Raw genomic sequence first — 19,167 nt, forward strand, 5'->3', positions numbered from 1 at the left:
GAATTCTCCTTTGGACACATCCCTCTGGGCCAACACCCCATACACACACACACGCACTGGCAGGGCGCCCACAGGTGTGGGCTGGCCAGGGCCCTGGGCTTGGCCCAGCGGGAGGTGATGAGACCAGGAGTAGGGGCAGGGTGACCCAAGGGAGCAGGGTCCTGCCAGCCGTCCAGCTTTCTCTGGAAGCACACACTCGGACTGAGGACTACAGGGGAACAGGAGAGCCGCCTGGAAGAAGGTGCCGCAGACCCAGCTCACCTTAATCTGGGAGGAAATGCCTGGACAAAAACCCTCCCAGAGGCAGCCTCCCTGCGGACACCGGCCCTTCCTTGTGCCCCGCGTGGGGAAGGCCGGGCAAAACCCCCAGGTGAGCTGCCGAGCGAGGCCATCCGCAGTGCATCAGGCACGGCCCAGCGCCAAAACACTCTCCGTGACACCCGCCAACTGACAAAGCCATTCACGGAGAAGGTGCTGACGGAGCACCTGTGTGAGGGAAAGAAGAAAAGGAGAATGGAAATGTGTCTGCACGTTCACATATGTAAATGCAGAGATAAAAAGCCCAAAACCTAAAAGGAAAGTTACTAGACGTTAACAGTGTTCACCTCTGGGGAAAAGAAGGGGGCTGGGTGGGAGGGTGGTGAGTAAAATCCCTCCTGTGCTCATTCCATCCACGTGTACTCTGTTTGATTTCTAGCTATGCGTAGCATCACGTGTTCTCCTTAATTTTAATGCACATACATGACTTTTGATACACTGGGCTCAGCTGTTTGACTAATGTTCGTGGTAGGAAATTCCATGACCATACACAAACAAAAAAAAATCTATAGTAGTATTTACATTTGGTATGTAACCATATTTGTTTGTGCGATGAGAGTAAATCGAAGTTATCCGAAGCCAGGAATGGGATCACACATCTTTCTGAGTGAGAGCCACTGCAGCTCCCGTCTCCGGTCCCAGAGGGCAGAGCCTTTCATCCTGAGACGGCAGTGGTCAGAGCCGGGGACAGAGCAGGGGCCAGGGGGCCTCGACTCAGGAGAACGATGCTGAGAGCGTGGCGGTGGCAGGGCCACACCACATGCGGGTGGTGGGAGCCCAAGTGGAGTCAGGTGCGGTCCCACCTTCCAGGGGCACGAGGAGGCCAGGTACCGGCACAAGCAACTAAAACACCCTCAGCACTCACCGGGTGCCAAGCTGTGCTCTAATTCGGAAAGAACGGGTCAGTCTCCCAGCAATCCGAGACGGTGGGCGCAGTTAGCATCGCCATTTTACATTTGGGGAAACGGAGCCACAGGAAGGAAGTTGCCCCGGGCCGGTTCCTCGGGGTGGGTAACAGGATCTCAACCTCCGGAGCCCGCAGGCGCACACGCTGCACCACACTGCCGGTCCCGTTACCCCGTCAGGCGGGGAGAAGACTGTGCTCGGTCCCTTGTTGGAGAGTCCAGCTTGGCCCCCCAGAGTGCGGCCAGCTTGGGGCAGCAGCTACTGGTGTGGACTCGTGGGGACGACACGGCAGCTCCGCTGTGATTGGAAAGCCGGGCTCAGAGCCAGCGTCCGCACCGCTGTGGAAATGATTCCCCAAGGGGCAGAGACCCAGACTCAGGGTTCAGTGCCCAGCCAGGTCTTCCACTGGCTTGACAAACAGCAGGGAAGCTGTGAGGGAAGGCGGGGGTCCCCGGGGAGGGAGGGAGTCCCCCTTTTTCCTGCTAACATGGCTGTTCCTACACCATTCTGAACATTCCACTCTTGATCCTGTTAAAATAAAACCGGCCTCGACACTGAATGCTGTTTGAGGAAGTTGGATGTTGACTGAGGTCCACAGGTGGAGGTGGGGTGGGATTGTGGGGAGGCAGGTGTTCTGGGCCTGGGCCTGGGCCTGGTCCCGGAGCCCAGCACAGAGGGGCCGGCCAGCCCAGGAGCCGTCTGTGGCAGCGTGAGTTCAGGGTCGAGAGCAAACTCCACCTTCACGTCGCCACCTGGTGGAGCTGCAGGAGCCACAGGGACGCAAGGCACGGGAGAGCTCAGAGCACGTGGCCTTGGGTGAGTTGCGGTCCTTACGGAACGTGCGAGAAAGACAGACCCCAGAGCCCCAGTCTTGGCGATTCCGGCTCAGGAGCTGCTGGGGGAAGGTGCCCGGCGATGCTGATGGGCTGCCCGCTTTGGAAGCTGGTCCTTCAGCAAAAACAAGCTGTGAGGCTCCTCAAAAACAGCAAAGTCATGCCCTGGCTGGAGTAGCTCAGTGGGCTGAGCTCGGGCCTGCAAACTAAGGGGTCGCCAGTTCGATTCCTAGTCAGAGCACATGCTTGGGTTGCAGGCCCGGTCCCCGGTGGGGGACCCATGGGAGGCAACCACACATGGGTGCTTCTCTTACTCTCTTCCTTCCTTCCTTCCCTTCTCTCTAAAAAATAAATAAATAAAATCTTAAAAAAAGAGAATACCTTAACTAAGATGATACAGAATAAAGATTAAACAAAAAAATCTTTAAAAAATAGCAAAGCCATGACAGACTAAACAGGCTGGGAAAATGCTTTCAAAGACGAAAGAAGAGACTAGAGTCTGGGGTGTAAACCCTATGATACCTGAACCCTGTTTGGATTTGGGGCTTTTAAAAAGTCATAAAGAAATTCAGGGTTAACTAGCAACAGTTGAGTTTGAGCTGCTAAATGTCTTAGGTGCAATGAGAGTTGGTGGGTTTTTTGGGGGTGTGGGTGATGGGGCTGTTCTGTGCTCCGATGGTGGTGGTGGTGGTCCCACAAATTTATATGTCTATTCACATTACAGGACTGTACACCAAGACATTAATTTTATTGGATGATGACTGTGAAATGAAAATTAAAATTACTTTTGAAAACCCATCAAACTCCCCGTTCTTTCACTCGACCGGACGCCAAGGGTGACCGGGAGCCTGTGACTGTCTGCGGCTGCGCTCGGCCAGGGGCCCTGAGTCAGCCCTGACCTCCCCGCCCGTCCCAGGCTTTCCCAGACCCAGATGACTGGCAGCTCCGACTCCCGAAGCGTGAGGTGCCCTCCTTTCTGGAAAGCCGGTGGGTGGGACGGTTACGGCAAGGAGCGATGGGGGCCTAGCTGATGGGAATAGAGTAGCCACAGAAACTGGTTTTTCTTCTTCAGGGTCTCGCCTCTCTCCGGCTCCACGCCCAAAAGGGACTGGGCGAGTGACTCATCATTCCCTTCAGCTTCTGAACCGTTTCCAGCTGCCTTTGTTTTCCCAGCTGCTAGCACTGAACATCCCCCCCGCAGGCATTTAGCGTGGGGCGGAGGAACGCAGGTCCCCTGAATCTAGGAGCTCAGAGAGCCCCGCGCAAGCTCGGATTCTAGGATTCTGGGAAAGGGAGGCCGAGCGCTGGGCAGCGCAGCTCCCCCTGGGCACACGGGAGAGTCCAGGCCCCGGTGCTGGGCGAGGTGCTGGCTGGGGGGCCGGGGACCCCAGTTGTCCCCTTCGCCTCTTGTCCTGTGACTCAGGTGGAACACCTCCCTCCACCCTCCACAGTTAGTTTCTGCTCCTGGCGTTTCTGTAAAACCTCTGACCGTGTGGGGCCTGGGGAGGGGGCGAGGAAGCATCTGACGGGCAGGCAGCAGGCTTTGTTCGCCTTGGAAAGACGACTCGGTGCTGCGGAGGGGTGAGCTCGGCACCGCTACGCTGCACGTTGAAGGCGGCCGAGTGGGGGAACTGTGTTATTTCTGTATATCTAACCGCAGCTCCCCCAAATCAATCATTTTCTCAAAAGCATTCTGCTGTAGCTGGAATCCAGACACGCCCCAAATGCATTCTCTAAATGAAGTGGGTCCAGCGAGACCAAAAGATGCCCGAAAGCACGGGAGGGGAGGCAGCGGGCTGCCGGGCCCACCGCTCCCGCCCCGGCCGGCATGCTCTGCCCGTCCAGGTGCGTCGCCCGGGAAGCCGGGCGGTGGTGCTCTCGCGGTGACACTCAGACCAAAATGAGAGCGGCACGAGCCGGCCCTTCCTGGGCAGCGCCACTGTCAGCCGCTGCCGAGGCACGAACGCACTAAACCCACCAACGCTCTGGGGTTGTGGCCGCTTCTCTTTCCTGCTTCGCACAAGGGCAGCTCAATGCCGTGTCCAAGCTGACCCTCTCGGGTGAAGCACAGGGCGGAAGTCCAGTCTTCCTGACTCAGGGGCTCCCTGGGTGGCCTCCCCGAGTTCTGGGGGCACAGATCTGAAAGTCCCCACATGGTACCCGGCATGTAGGGGTGCTCAGCGGCCTGTGCTCCTCCTCATTCCCCTCTGTCCTGGCTCGGAGGAGCCAGCCCCGACATACAGAACGGAGGAGGACTCTTAGGAGAGCGCCCGACCGGGGCCTGGAACTGGCTCTCGCCCGCAATGAAAGGAATGTGTCTCCTTTGAACTTCAGCAGGTGGGGGCCCTGACAGGTGCTGCCAGCACCGCCCGCCGCACCCCCTCTCCCCGGCCCACTGCACCCAGGTCCCGTGCCCCAGTGAACACCTGGCCCAAGCAGCTCTTGCCTCTGGGCAGCCCAGCCATGTGGCCGGGGAGACGTGACCTACAGACCAGCCGGCCAAGGACGCGACCTAGACAGATGGTCGTCAAGGTCTGGTGCAAGCGGGAGAACGAGGAGAAGTGTTGGAAGTCACGCCCGCTGTTGCCAGGCCTCGAAACACAGCGTGACCCTCACAGTCGAATAGAGTGAAAGTGTACCGAGTGGACGCCAGTGAGACCTCCTCACCGCCACCCCTCCGGGCCCCCGGCCCTTTCCCAGAGGCAAATGCCATTCACAGGGTGCTTTCCCCTTAGCCTCTCAGCTTCTCTCTGCGCCACACCTGCGAGTGTGCACACACAGTTAGCCTGTGAAGAGTGACTGGCCCCTGCTGTCCCATCGTAAAATGTGTCACTGGTTGCTGCTCCCCAGAAATCGGTGCAGCGTCAGGGGGCTGCCCCCCGGGTAGGCCCTGCGGCCTGGCATTGGCTGTCAGATGCTGCAGTGTGGACACAGACGGGAGTGGCAACCTCCTAGAGCGGGACGTCACCCAGCTGCGGGGAGGGGGTGGCCTGAGTGGTAGCTGCCAGGGCGGAAGCCCAGCAGTGATGGTGTCCGTGAGGACAGGAAGGGTCACCCCAACGTGTGAGCAGCACAGGTCTCCCTGGGCTGCGGCTGCTGTAACTGGCGCCACGGCCTGGTGGGGCTTCCCGGCCCGGCCAGCAGGGATTTCGCAGCCCTGGAAGCTGGAGGCCCCAGCACAGTGCCAGCGGACTCAGTGTGGGGTAATGGCTTCTTCTTCTCGGGCAGATGGCACCTCCTCCCACGGCTGAGAAGCCTCCTCTCTTCCCTTCTAGAGCCCTGAGGGCTCGGGCCCACCCTCGGGACCTCGGGGAGGCTTAGTCACCCCCTCTCCCTCCCCGGCCCCTTCTCCGAATGCAGGCACGGCGGGCTGTGGACAGTGGAAAGAAGGAGACCCTAACCCCGAGTGAGCGAGGCTCAGGGAGGCTCAGCCCAGGTCGGAACGCGGGCCTCCTGACTCCTAGGGGCCACGCGCAGCCCAGGCCGTGGGGAGCCAGCTGGGAACGCCCTGGGAACTCGGGACTAGCAGGAGAGAAGAAAGGCTGGACATGAAGAGACGCCCCAAGTCACAGGTCGCCCAGGAAGTGCCAATCTAAACAGCAGGGAGACGCCACTGCACGCCTATTGGAGCGGCCAAAACCCAGACCCGGACAGCCCCACGTGCTGGCGCAGACGGGGAGCGGCAAGAATTCTCGTTTACTGCTGCTGGGAACGCAAAAGGGTGCCGCCACTTCGGAAAACAGTGGGGCAGTTTCTTCCCAAAGTAAACGGGCGGTTGGGGTCTGATCCGACAATCCTGCTCCTTGGTCTCCGCCCAAAGCAGGTGGACACCGTGGCCACACAAACACCTGCGCTGGGGCGTGTACAGCGGCTCCGTTCTTGATCGCCACGATTCGGGAACCGCGAAGGTGCCCCTCGGTAGCCGAATGGGCAGACCAGCTGTGGCTCATCCACACAGCGGATTACCTTCAGAGCCTCCGCGTCACGCAAAGTGAAGAAGGAACCTCACAGGCACGTCACAGAGCGAAAGAAGGCAAACTGAGAAGGCGGCGCGGTTCCAGCTCTGAGACCCCCTGGGAAAGGCGAAGCTGCGGAGACAGGGACAGATCAGGGGTTTCTGGGGGGTTTGGGTGACAGGGAGGGGCGAACGGGCACAGCACAGAGGACGTTGAGGGCGGTGGATCTGCTCTATGTGACACGGTAATGATGCACACATGTCCCCATACGTGTCTACAAACCCACAGAACGTGCAACACAAGAGTGACCCTGATGTCGCTGTGGGCTCTGGATGACGACACCGTGTCAGCACAGGTTTATCAGTTGTGACAAAGGTCCCGTCTGGTGGGGTGTGTTGATGGTGGGAGGCTGTGGAAGGGGTGGGGGATGCAGGCTGGAGGTATACGGAAAATCCTGGTACCTTCCCCTAAATTTTGGTGTGCATCTGAAACTGCCTTTAAAAAAATAAAGTCTTGATGCAATGTAAGTGGTAGAAGTGGCTTGTAGTTGAAAACTGGTTTGAGAGACATATTAGTTCAAAAGGAAGGGAGGGAAGGAGGAAGGGAGGAAGGGAGGAAGGAAGGAAGGAAGGAAGGAAGGAAGGAAGGAAGGAAGGAAGGAAGGAAGGAAGGAAAGGAGAGATTGGAAGGCAGGCTGGTGCAGGCGGCTCCGGGAGAAAGTCCCGCGGCAGCAGGGAGGGAGCAAGCAGCCTGGCTGAGGACAGCTGCTTCCCGGCAGGTTAAAGGAAACAGCTGGCTGTCTGTGTCGGGGAAGGGGTGAAGTCTGAGCCCGGGAAACACAGTTCAGCTAAAGAGGCTGACTCAGGCTTCCAGGCGGGTGGCCCCTGGCTGTTGGCCACCCGGTGGCCACTTCTCGGGCTCTCCGGGCCCTTCCACCCTCCGCAGGGGCCGCCCTCTCCAGGAACCTCATTGGAACTGCCCGGCGAGGGGGGAAAAGAGAGAAAGAGCTGCAGGACAAGCCAGCTGCAGGTTTCCAAGCTGAAAGCTCAATCCAGCAGAAGGCGTCAGGGGGGTGGGAGTGGGGGACGGGATAAAGACAGTGAAAGGATTAGCCCAAGAACATGTATGCACAACCTGTGGACACAGACAAGGGTCGGCTTGGGATGGGGAGAGGGCGGGGCCGGGTGAAGGAGGGAAGGAAGGGGAGAAAACTGGGAAGGATCGTCACGGCTTAAACAATCATAAAAGGTAAATAAACATATCAATCCAGCTGCCGCTGGTCAGGGACTCGCAGACCGCTGGGGGTGGGGGGAAGGACGGGGGGGTCACTTATCAGAGTTTCCCTCTGAGGATTGCGACAGCAGCTGCCCGATTGTGCAACCCTCCTGCCCTATAAATACGGAGGCGCTGCAGCCTCGGGAAACTGTCAGCTCAGCCTCCAAGGAGCCGCACCTCCACCTGCCGCCCCAGCCCAGCCTGGCAGCCACCATGAAGGTTTTGTACTTGCTGCTGCTGCCTCTCTGCTTCCTCTTCTCCCAGATAGCCCCAGGTGAGCTTGGGGGCCAGGGCTCCAGGGCTACGGGAGCTGTGAGGACAGCCGGCTCTTGCACCCTCAGGGCGGAGCGGCCAGACGGCATCCCCAAGGCTGAGGGGGCCATGGGTCTGCGGTGGTGGGCAGACAGCAGGGAGCCTGCTGAGCCTCAGGTCTGCCCCGCCCCTGACCGGCTGGGAAGGAGCCTGTGGGGAGCGTGTGCAGGCTTCTGGTCCCGGCACCCCAGGGCCACCCAGCTGCAGGACTGGCAGGCTCGTGCCTGCTGCCTGGCCATCCCGAGGGCTCCGTGCCCTCCGCACCTGGCAGGGACAAGGGGCCGGGCCCTGGCAGCTGCCAGCACCCCCCGGCCCCATCAGGTCTTGGGCATCTAGCAAAGACACGCTGTTGGGGGCTCACCTACTCCACCTGCAAGACAGCCCCTCACACAGGGTGGCCAGCTTCCTATTCTATCCAGCTGACGGGGTGTAGGCTGTCAGCCCTGGGTCACCGGGCGGGGCCTCCCAGGTGCCCTGCTGCAAGCAGGTGCCGCCCGCCCCTCCCACAGGGCCAGCTCACCAGTGCCTTTGACTCACCTGTGTGCAGGTGCTCCAGGCCCAGGGGCGGTCTGAGACCCTCCCTCCCTCCCTGAGGAGCCCGCTCACATTCTCCCCAGTGTGCGTTCCCGGTCCGGCCAGGCTCCCCCAGCTCCTCTGGGTCAGAGCAGCCAAGTCCCTGGTGTGAGAGAAGGCGGGGCCTCCGGGAGGATTTGGGGAACACATTTCACCCCGGCCCTGGCCCTCTCTCTCCCTCAGGGCCTTGAGCAAGTCCCGCTTTCTGGGTGTCAGCGCCCTCCCCTGCAGGAGAGCAGCAGCTGCCTCCGACGCAGCCCAGCTCTGAACTGCTCCCAAGGGTTCAAACACACCCTTCCCAGGCCATCACTGGAGCGGACAGATAGGCCTCACTCAGTCCAGTTGTGCCTCAGTTTCCCCGTTGGAACACAGGAACGAAAGCATTCTAACACCGCGTGTTTCGTGTTTGCGGCCGGAACCCTTTAGAGAACTGGAGAAATTGACTGAGCTGCAGCCGGGTTTTTCCAAACGCGTGCTTCTCCTCTGTCCTGCCACGTGTGTAAGCGTGCGCGCTGTTCTAGTGCGTGCGGGTTTGGGTTGTGTGTGCATGTGAGTGCACGTGTGTGCACATGTGTGCACACTGAGTAGCCGTGCGCCATCAGAAAGTTGGAATGCCGCTTTGTGGCCATGAAGAGTTCTCTTCCTCCCTTACGTCTGAATGGGGCTACGAGCATCCCATTCCAGGCACGGGAGACACGGGTGTTTCCAGGGACACGCAGGAGTAGCTGCACTGGCCGATCACCCATGGGAAAAACACTAGCTGACACTGGGGAGTGCTTAGTAAACACGGGGCGAGCTCGAGTGCTCCTGGGGTGGGGGCTCTGCCCTGTGCTTGCACAGCACACCTGCCCAAACCTACCAGGGTGGGGGTCCTCCGTATGGGGACCAGGACACCTCAGGAAGGCGTGTCCCTTGGCGGTGGGCAGGGGGCGCTGTTCTGGAAGGGGGAGAGCTGTGCCCACTGCCACCCCCGGGCTGAGCCTGGGTGGGTGGGGGGACTCAGATCACCCCGGAGGCTCCGCAGGCCAGATGTCACCTACGTTAAGTTGCTGCCGCTGGGTGAGGTGTTCAGGTCGTGAGCCTGGCCACAGGAAACACACACATCCTGCACCAGGGTTTTCCGTGTGTTCTGGACATGGTTGTCGGGGGAGGGGTCGGGGATAGCTATCCCCCCACCCCATCTTCTGCCACAGGACTCCCACAGAGTCTCTGCCTCACTTTCCGGGCTCCGGCTTAGGGTGTCTGCTGCAGCTGTTCTTGCCACGGCCACAGTCGTGCGGCTGCTCTGGTGGCTGCTACCCGCTGGCTCGGCGGACGGCTGTGTGTGGTTGGCGTGATCCCGGGTCCAAGTTCAGTGCAGGGGGCGGGGGTGCTGCCCCAGGCCTGCTTGCTCCCACCTCGCCCCCTCACTCACCTGAGCCCTGACATGGGATAGGCCCACTCCTTTTCTGGAAGGGCCCTTAGAGCTCGTTAGGCTGGCTCAGTCGGTTCACAGGTGGGGAAACCGAGGCACACAGGAGCCGGGGTGAACGAGGGTCACGCGGTCACTGCCAGAAGTCATGACACTCTCCGTAGGCAGTCCCCATCTCTGACCAGAGCTGCCCACGCCTGTCTCCTACAAATGCTCTTCCCAAGAGGACCGGCGATGTCAAAACGGCCCGGTGACTCAGGTCCCTGAATCAGCGAGTCCAGGGCCCCGCCGAGGTGTTTGGAAATCAAGGCGGTTTGAGGCGGTCCACTCCCTGCTCCTGCAGACATTTACTAGATTTTTAGGACTATAGGACACACCAGACCTTAAGACACACCTAGGTTTTAGAGGAGGGAAATAGGGAAAAAAAATTTTTGAAGCAAAAAATGTGGTAAAATATTTAATAACCTGGGGCCCTGCTCCACTACCACCCACTCCCGCCACAGTGAGCCAGGGAAGCTGCATTCTGACTATGAGACGCACCCCCCTTTTCCTCCCAAATTTGTTGGGGGCAGTGCATCTTATCATCTGAAAATACGGTAGTTTGCAGCTCCTGTGCCCGGGCACTGCCCGGGACTGGCGAGAGTCAGGGACGCAGCCGCGTGAGTTTGAATTCTAGGAGCAGAGCGCGGCAAGAAACCCGCGCATGTAACAAATACCCCCTAGGGGTATCGTAGGGGGATCGATCATGCTGGAGGTGCCGGCGAGGGCAGGGTGCGGTGGGTAGGTGTGACTGCAGGAGGTGCCTCAGCCACGAGGGGCTAGGACGGCTGAGAAGTGAAGGGAAAATGGGAGTCATGTGGGTGTTCGTGGTATTTTAAGAAGATAAAAGTTCATTCCTTCTTAGCCTTTAAAACTCAGGACGTGCCACAGAAAACGTGGGTTTTCGCCTTCTCTTACAAACACATAAAACGTGGCAACAGTGAGCCGCCTTGGAGTAGCGGCCACTGGTCCCCACAGCCTGCTCCCCACTGGCCGCAGCCCCCACCGCCCCCACCACCCCTCCCCGGCCCACGCCACAGATTTACGGGAGCTGCTGGCCGGCCGCTGTGGGTACCCGAGGTGACAGCCCTGAATCAGATGAGAGAGAGACAGCGGACAGGCCCCAGGGAACAGGGACAGTCCAGACGGAAAGAGCAGCAGGTGGCAAAGACCAGAAGGTGATAAGGAATAAAACTGAGAGCTCTCACTGTTAACACACGCCTCGCAGCGCCCCCACGGAGGAGGAGCGACCGCTACCCCCATCCTGTGGGTAAATAACGTGGCCAGAGTCACGTGACTGGTCCCGAGTGCACAGGGACTGAGGCCTGGGCATCAGCGCCCACGCGGGCCTGCCTGCCTCTCGGCCCCGAGTGCACTGGGAGCTCGTGGGGGCCAGACCCGGGGCAGGCCAGGCGAGGCCTCAGGCGACCCCCGGGTTCGGGCGAGCCCCGAAAGGCTCACACGCTGGGAGGGTGGCAGAACCAGAGACGGTGAGAGAGGCTGGTCAGAGGCTGAGCAGATGAGAGCGTGGGGAGGGGGCGGTGGCGGCAGGGACAGCGGGCCCCTAAACAGGGCCACCCCCTCCAGCGGAGCTTCTCCCCAGGTGACCAGCAGCTCAGCCAGCTCTGCCAGATTGGCCAGGCCCGCGGTAAAGCGCCGGCCATCCCTCCTCCACGCTCCCCTCTCCTTCCCTGAGGACACCGCGTGCATCCCTGGGAGCCTGGGCCTCGGTTTCCTCGCCTGGAAAACGAGAGCATTCAGCAGAACGACTCCCAGCTGCAACCTTCCATGACCCTCCATCTCTGCCCAGGTGCCCACACCTGAGTGTCTCACGCCGCCATCCCCACCCCAGCCTGCTGGCCCGAATTCCTTGCGCCCGTTAGACCTCTGGCAACAGCCGGCAGGAATGTGCCTGCTGTGTGACCTCTGAACCCCCGGGGAGGAACGTGCTCCCTCGGCCCGTCCCAGGCGGACAGAGGGCGCTGACCCGCCACACGTGGGGAAGAAAGGGTCCGCGCCCACACCAGAGGCGGCAAACCCCTGCGGGTGTCATTGCACCGAGTGTCCCCAGCATCTCTACTGGGCGGGGACTCCTCTGAGTGGTCGTCCTTATTTCAGACTTTATCCCCACGTCGTAGACTAGTTTTCAATCGTGAATCTCAGAGGTCGACTCCTCAAACACCCAGCCCGCGAACACCCCAACCCGGCCCCCACTCTGAACACCATGCTCTGCTTCGTCACCTCCCAAGGCCCCCCTGGACGCGCTGCAGGGCCCGCAGAGCTTCGTCAGGAGCAGCCCAGACAGGAAGGCAAGCTCTCAAGCTTCCGTGAACTTAGTGAGGGGCGTCGCTGACCACCCGCAGCCAGCAAGAGGCCACAGTGGACAAGGACTTCCTGGGCTACTTGTTGGCAGGGAGGGCCTCGGACCTGGGTTATGTCCCACTTTGTGGGTTTGATTTCTGTCCCCACAGAGTTTAACAGAGTCATAGGGATGCAGGGTGACCCTCTCTGGCCCCTGCTGCATGCTGGGACAGCATGGCCCCTAAGTTGGCCAGCAGCCTCTACCTCAGTGACCACAGTGGGAGGGGCCACGCTCGTGGGCAGTGCTTCCCCCACCTCGTCCTGACCAGGGGCAGAGCCTCAGCTGACTTGCCAAGGCCCAGGGGGCTCCGACGAGCTGACTCTTCGCCTCTGACCAGCCCCGGCCCACGTGGGGTGCGCCGAGGAGTGGACCCCTGCGGCAGGCGCCGAGAACAGCTGGCCAGCACCCTCCGCTCCTGTGCATGTGCCTCTGCGTCTGCCCCTCCCACGCGCCACCCGACGGGCCACGTCAGCCTTGTCCCAGCCCTGACCTCCTCCCGGTCTCCGCTCTTCGCAGTCCTGGGAGGAGACGGGGGCGTGGGTCTGGCCGTGGCGGAGTGTGGCCTCCTCTTCCCAGCACCCACGTCACCCACGCCGCTCACTTCCGCCTCGGCCGGTAGTCTTCTGGAGCAAGATACCGACGGGTTAGTCACTGGCTCTCCGGCTGTCCCTCCTCACATTGTTCTGCATGGTCCCATTGTTCTCGCCGTGTAACAGGGAGCGGCCACACTTCGGAGTGGGGTGGCAGAGGGCGACGAGCATTTTCAGCAGCCTGATCGCCACGCTCTGCTCCTCTCCCCTCCCTGGCTCGGCCCCTGAAAGGCTCTCCTTCTCCTGCCTCTTCTCTGTCACGTCCAAAGACTACACTCTGTGTATCCAACACGTCTTCTTGGCCTCTCTCTCTCCTGCTATAGACCCTGGACCGCCACCCCCGACCTGGGTGGGCTCAGTGGCACTGAAAGGGGACCATTCCGCCTTCCCGAACACTTATTTTCTGATGGCTCTAGAACCCACCCGCCTGCACCCGCCCGCTGCCGTAACCCCCCTCCCTGCCTCCCATGTTCGTCCCTGGCCGGCCCACGGCACAGGTTTCCCAGTTAGCTTCCTGCTGCTTCGTCTCAACTACCCTCAGCCGCCCAACACACAGTATTGTGCTCGACTAGGAAAACAGTTGGTGTGGCAGCTGTGCCTGGGCAGGAATTTTTTTTCGCCTTGGCAGGATTGTTGACTGGCCTCACTGACGTACATTGGAAAAAGTCCCTCTTGCAGCTGCAAGCAGAGAAACTCGGGCATCCTTTGGGAAGGGCCTGTTTGCCTTCTGCCCACGTTTTCTATCAGAGATCTGGCTCTTCTTAGTGGTTCGTAGTAGTTCCTTACACAGCGCACGTATAAGCCCTTTGTCAGTTGTGGGCATTCCAAGCCGCTCCTGGCTTGCGCCTGGATTTGCGCTGTCCTGAAGGAGGCTCTCCTTCGGGCTTTGTATCGCTGTTTTCATGAGGCTCGTAAATGCGTCACGGCTTTTGCTTCAGGGTTCAGGTTCTTTCTGCACCTTAAGGTATCCTTTTTAAGCCAAAGGCATGAAGAAAATCTTCAATATTGTCTTCTGTGAGCTTATTGTTGTCTTTTTTAATTTATATTTATTTGTTTTTATGGAGAGAGGAAGGGATGGAGAAAGAGAAGGAGAGAAACATCAATGTACCATTGCCTCTCATGTGGCCCCCACTGGGGACCTGGCCCACAACCCAGGCATGAGCCCTGACTGGGAATCGAACTGGCCACCCTTTGGTTCACAGGCCGTGCTCAGTCCACTGAGCTGCACCAGCCAGGTTATTGTTGTCTTTTACAGGTAGGCTTGTAAAGGGGTGTGTGTGTGTGTGTGTGTGTGTGTGTGTACAGTCAGGTAAGGGTGAAAGTTCCTTCCATACGAACATCCAGGTGTCCCTGAGCCAGCCTAGGAGAGGCCCACTTCCCCCCCTGCTGTGCCGACCCGCGGTTGTTCTCCAGCGACGAGCCACGCATGCCCGGGTCTCGTTCCGCACTCTCTGTCCTGTTCCATCCCCATGTTGTCCTGGTGCCTCCCCGCTCGGTCTGACTCCCGTGGCTCTATAATTAGTCTTGACATCCAGTAAAGCCAGTTTTTCTGCCTTCCTCTCCAAGAGTGTCTCGGTTATTCCTGGCCTCTTACATTTCCGTGTAAGTTTTAGGTTCACTTGGCAAGTTTCGCTGAAAGAGTCTCCTAGGATTTTCACAGCATTGGGTCAAATCTGTAGATTAATTTGAGGAAAATTAACATTTTAAGAATAATTAATCTTCCAATGCCTAAATAGCCGTTTCACTCATTTAGGTCTTCTTTAACAAAAAATATTTTATTCCTTATATATAGAGGTATTGCACATATTTTCTTAGATTTATAAGTAGAAACTGGCTATTTTGTACTATTCTAAATGGTGTTTTATTTTAATTTTATTTTTTCTATCAGTTGGTAGTATACAGAAGTAAAATTATTTTTTTTCCTTTTTTTTTTGTCTGCTGATCTTATACAGCAAACTTGCTCAATTTGCTTATTAATTCCTCCTGGGCTGTCCACATAGAATCGTAATGCCTGCAAATACTGAGAATTTTATTTCTTCCTTTACAACACTCATCCACGTTATTTATTTATTCATTTGTTATCTTATTCCCCTGGCTAGTGCCTCAAGTACAGTGTTGAAGGAATGGATGACGGCAGCCATGCTGGCCTTGTGGCCAGTCTCAGAGGGCAAGCGTTCAGTGTTTGCCCTCTAAGTGTGCTGCTTGTTGTAGGCTTCTGTAAGCGTTCTGTGTCGCATGAAGAAAGTTCCCTCTAGCTCCTTATGTGCTAGGAGTTTTTTATCATAAGTCAATGTTGAATTTTCTCCCGCATTTTCCTGCATCTGTGAAGAAAACCATATGCTTTTCCCCCTTTATTCTTTTTTAAAAGATTTTATTCATTTATTTTTAGAGAGGGAAGGGAGGGAGAAAGAGAGAGAGAGAGAGAAACATCAATGTGTGGTTGCTGGGGGCCATGGCCTGCAACCCAGGTATGTGCCCTGACTGGGAATCGAACCTGCGATGCCTGGTTCACAGGCAACGCTCAATCCACTGAGCTACGCCAGCCAGGGCTCCCCCTTTATTCTTAATAGGCATCGATCGATTTTCAAATGTTAAATGAAACAGTCAAAGGGGAAATGAAAGCTGAACCTGGTTTTGCTTTGTCCACTGAGAGTGTATGTAGGACCTTTGCCTCTGCTGACCAGGGAGGCTGACCTGCGAGTTTCCCTTCCTTTCCTGCTGTGACTCATCCTGTATGTAGACCATGCTGACGTCCCATTGTGAACGGGTGAGCATTCTGCCTCTTTTATTCTGAGAAACAGCGGGTGTCGGGTGTCGACACTACTCCTTATTTGTCCCCTGGGAGAATGTGCCGGTGAAGCCACCTTGGCCTGGGGGGTTATGTCTGGACTCGAGTTCTTGGACAGTTACGGGGGCTATTTAGATTTTGACATCCTCATTTGTTTATTTTAGTAAGTTGTGTTTTTCTGAGAATTTCTCTATCTCAACAAAACTTTCAAGTTTGTCCAAGTGAATATTCTATTTTTCTATAGGAGTGCATACACAGACAACTATTCCTATTGCAACTAACTGTTCCCATTCGTAATGTGCTGCCCTTGCCCCCCCTCCTGTCTGCCCCCAAATCTTGCCCCAGCAATTCTTGAGTTCTCTGGCCAAACGTGAAAACCAGTGGTCCAAGTTCTCAAGCCTTCCCTGCACATTAAATTTATCTGAGGAGTTCTTTTAAAAAAAAAAAAAAAAAAAAGACCAGCCCATAGACTGCGCCCCGGAACAAGTATATCGACACTGGGGCGGGTATCGCAGCTGAGTTTCACGTGGGTGCAGCAGGAAGGGCCACCGGTCTGGGCCACGGCGTCCCCACCTGGGCGCTGCTGACCCTGGGCCCAGACAGCTCTGCTCTGAGGGCTGTTCCGGGCCCTGCAGGTATCTAGATGCATCTCTGCCTCTACCCGCCTAGCACCTCCCACGCCCTCCCAGGTGTCCCCAAACAATGTGTCAACCAGCAATGTCCCCACACGTTGCCCAACGTCTAGTCACCAGACACCCACAGTTGTAAGGTGGGTGCCGTGGCCACGGCAGGGCTGTGGATTGAATGAGAACCATCTCCGTCAGTACGAGGGACATGTCCCCAGCGAGCAGAGGTGCGTGGCGTTAGAGCGCACCGTTTTCCAGGGAGAAGACGGGCTCTTGTATCAGCCAGCTGGGGCGGCTGTGACGAAACACCCCCGCGTGGGTCCCTCAGACAACCAACACTTATGTTCTTGCAGCTCTGGAGGCTGAAGTTCAAGTGCAGGTTGCAGACAGGAGGGCTCTCTCCTGAAACCTCCCTCCCTGGCCTGCAGACGGCGGCCTTTGCGGCGGCCGCACGGGGCCTGCCCTGTGTGTGCAAGCAGCCCCCACGTGTGTGTGTGTGTGTGTCTCTTTCTGTGTCCAAATCTCCTCTTCTTGCCGGGATGCCCATCATGTCGGATTAGGACTGACTCGTAGGGCCTTGTTGAACCTCGGTCACCTCTTCAAAGGCCCGGTCTGCAAACACAACCACACTCTGGGGCCGTGGCTGGTTAGGGCTTCAACACAAGCACTGGGGGCGCTGAGGGGGCACAGGTCAATCCATAACACCTATCGGTGCGGAACCATGGCTTGAGTGTCGCTCCCCGGGGATACTGCAGGGGCCGCTTTGCTCTCCTCTGCCTGCAGCTGACGGACCGTGAGCCTGGAGACCGTATAACTGGGACTCTGAGATTCTGGGAGGAAGGCAGAGTAAATCCCGGTGGAAGGAAACAGCTTTAGGGGCAGCCTGTCCTGCTTCACCAGATGTCCCAAAGGCCCGTGGGCCGCCAGCCCCGAGCCTGACGTGTGCTCTCTCCCCCCTCCCAGGTGCGGGCATCATGGCCGTGTTCCACAGGTACCCGGAATACGTGTGCGCCAAGAAGGGGGGGACCTGCAACTTCTCCCCGTGCCCGCGCTTCACCAGGATCGAGGGTTCCTGCTACCAGGGGCGAGCCAAGTGCTGCGTCTGAGCGGGGCGCCGCGCACCCGCGGGCCCTCTCTGTAAGCATTGTTTTAGTGAAAGAAAAAGCCCTTTCTTTTTTTTTCTTCAACATCCCTCTTTCGGACCAAAATGAATCTGGTGTCTCCTTTTGGAAGACGTGAGGAGGCAGGGGGACTAGGAGTGAGGCGCGCCGGGCCGCCAAGCCCGCGAGCCCCGCACGGGGGCGCTCTCCTCGTCACCTCCTCCTCGTTTCCAGACCAAACCGGCACGTGAGCGATGCAAGGAGTCCAAACGCCGTGGAGAAGACGTGACGAGGGGACAGCCGACTTCAGGCCCTGCTGGGCCGGGCAGGAGCCCACCCCAAATCCAGTGCTCGCAGGGGCCTGGCCCCTCCGCAGAGCTACAGCTGCCACCTGCCTCCTTCCCGGGCCTGGGGCCGCGGGGCAGTCCAGCTTAGCAGCTGAAAACTTCCAGTTTGACCATAAAACGATTCGGCTTCAGCTCCGCGCTCTAGGCCTAACGTCTGAGTTCCCAGGGGATGGTTTCTGACTCTTCTGCAATCGCTTAGCCAAGTCACAGGTGTCTTACGAGCCCCCGCTGGGAGCCCCGCCCCCGGCGCAGCGCTCGCTCGTGCCTGCCTGCCTGCAGCGCACCTGAGCCCGCGCCCACCTGTGGGTGGAGAGATGGTCCGCCTTCCCTTTCTCCCAATAAATATTTTGCAGCTGGTGAAGCATCCGTTGTCTCTGGTCGGCTACGGGCCCCTTCTTTCTCCCCACGTCGCCAGAGTGTAAAGGCACCGATGGGTGTCAACCGTTGGAAGAACCACCGCCCCAGGGGGCGCCTTAGACACAGCGCCCCCCTTGGGTGAGCAGAGGAGCGGGCCGACGGGGGCAGCCGGTTCCGGCTGCGGACTCCGGCGTTGGCGGCGGCCCACGCGCAGCGTGGGACTGCGTGACGGAACAGCTAGGAGGGGCTCGGAGCGGTGCCAGGTGGGGACTGGAAGCACGGGGAACCCTCTGTGAAGTAGGGGATGGCCTGACCAGCGTGCTGAGCGCCCGAAACTAACACAAAGTAATACGGACTGTAAACTGTCTACGAAAAAATTCTTTTGAAAATACAATAAAAGTTATCTAAGGTTTTTTAAAAACCCGCTAAGGAATCCTCCAGGGCCACTCTGCCCTGAGAAGCGGCCGCAGGGCCGCCGCCCACCCCTAGAGGCGGAGCGAAAGGCGGACTCCGGGGGGCGGAGCCTCCCACCCGCCCGCCGGCCGGTTCCCCAGGGCCCGGCTGCAGGGCAGAGGGAAGCCCTGGCTTTACCAGGCGGCTTCGGTTCACCGGGTCGTGGCGACGTGGCCGCCCTGCCAGGAGCTCCTCAAGGACATGTTTATGAACTCTCAGCCACGGAGACATCACTGCCCATGCCAGGAACACGGTGGGAGGGCACCAGCAGCGCTGTCCCCAGAACCAGGCTCGGAACCGGACCGACTAGAGGACCCCTGCGGCCCTCCCCGTCCCGGTGATAGGTGGTCCCAGGGCTCACGCCCCCCCCCCCAAGGGGCAGGGGCAGCCCTTCCCGCCCGCAAGGTTTAAAGGGAGGGCAGCAGATCCGTCTGTGGCCTCCTCTGGCCCCACCCCCGCCCCTCACGCCTCTGTCCTCCACCCAAAGCTCAGGCCTGCAGCTCAGGGAGCCCCCACCCCGCCCAGCCCCACTGTCCTGGGACTGAGGCCCAGACACCGTCTCACTCGGTCCCCTCGGCAGGAGCCGCCCCACTTCTCCCCGAGGGTGGCCTCTGATCACTTAACAATCAACTGTCCCCGGGACACACCTCCACCCCTGTCACCACTGCCCTCTCTCGGTGTCAGCCTGAAACACAAAGGTGCTGCCTGGACCCTCCCCCGCCCCCCAGGGGAGCTCGGCTTGGAAAGGAAGGACTGTGCGTAGAGCTGTCCACGACCCACTGCACTGTGCTCCCGCATGGGCGCAAGGCCCCAGCCCACGGTCCTTACCTACGACAGCCCCCCACTTAGGTGAAGGAGAGAGCGTGAGCAGGCGTGGGGTGCCCGCTCGCACCCTTGGGGACTGTGGACCTCCCTACGGCG

General features: G+C 58.9%; 1 protein-coding gene across 1 annotated transcript; it reads left to right on the plus strand.

The window, feature by feature from the left end:
- The first annotated feature begins 7,355 nt into the window (after positions 1–7,355).
- On the plus strand, positions 7,356–17,792 carry DEFB1 (defensin beta 1). Its single transcript, XM_036011793.1, has 2 exons — positions 7,356–7,562; positions 16,953–17,792. The coding sequence occupies exons 1-2, from the start codon at positions 7,502–7,504 to the stop codon at positions 17,093–17,095; spliced, it is 204 nt and encodes a 67-aa protein (XP_035867686.1). The 5' UTR covers positions 7,356–7,501; the 3' UTR covers positions 17,096–17,792.
- The last annotated feature ends 1,375 nt before the right edge of the window (positions 17,793–19,167 follow it).

Source organism: Phyllostomus discolor, chromosome 11 (genome assembly GCF_004126475.2).
Source record: "Phyllostomus discolor isolate MPI-MPIP mPhyDis1 chromosome 11, mPhyDis1.pri.v3, whole genome shotgun sequence".
NCBI lineage: Eukaryota > Metazoa > Chordata > Mammalia > Chiroptera > Phyllostomidae > Phyllostomus > Phyllostomus discolor.

Coding starts and splice junctions, on each gene's coding strand:
- DEFB1 (XM_036011793.1), top strand. CDS start 7,502: ATGAAGGTTTTGTACTTGCTGCTGCTGCCTCTCTGCTTCCTCTTCTCC. Junction 7,563..16,952: donor CTTCTCCCAGATAGCCCCAG/GTGAGCTTGGGG, acceptor CCCCCCTCCCAG/GTGCGGGCATCATGGCCGTG.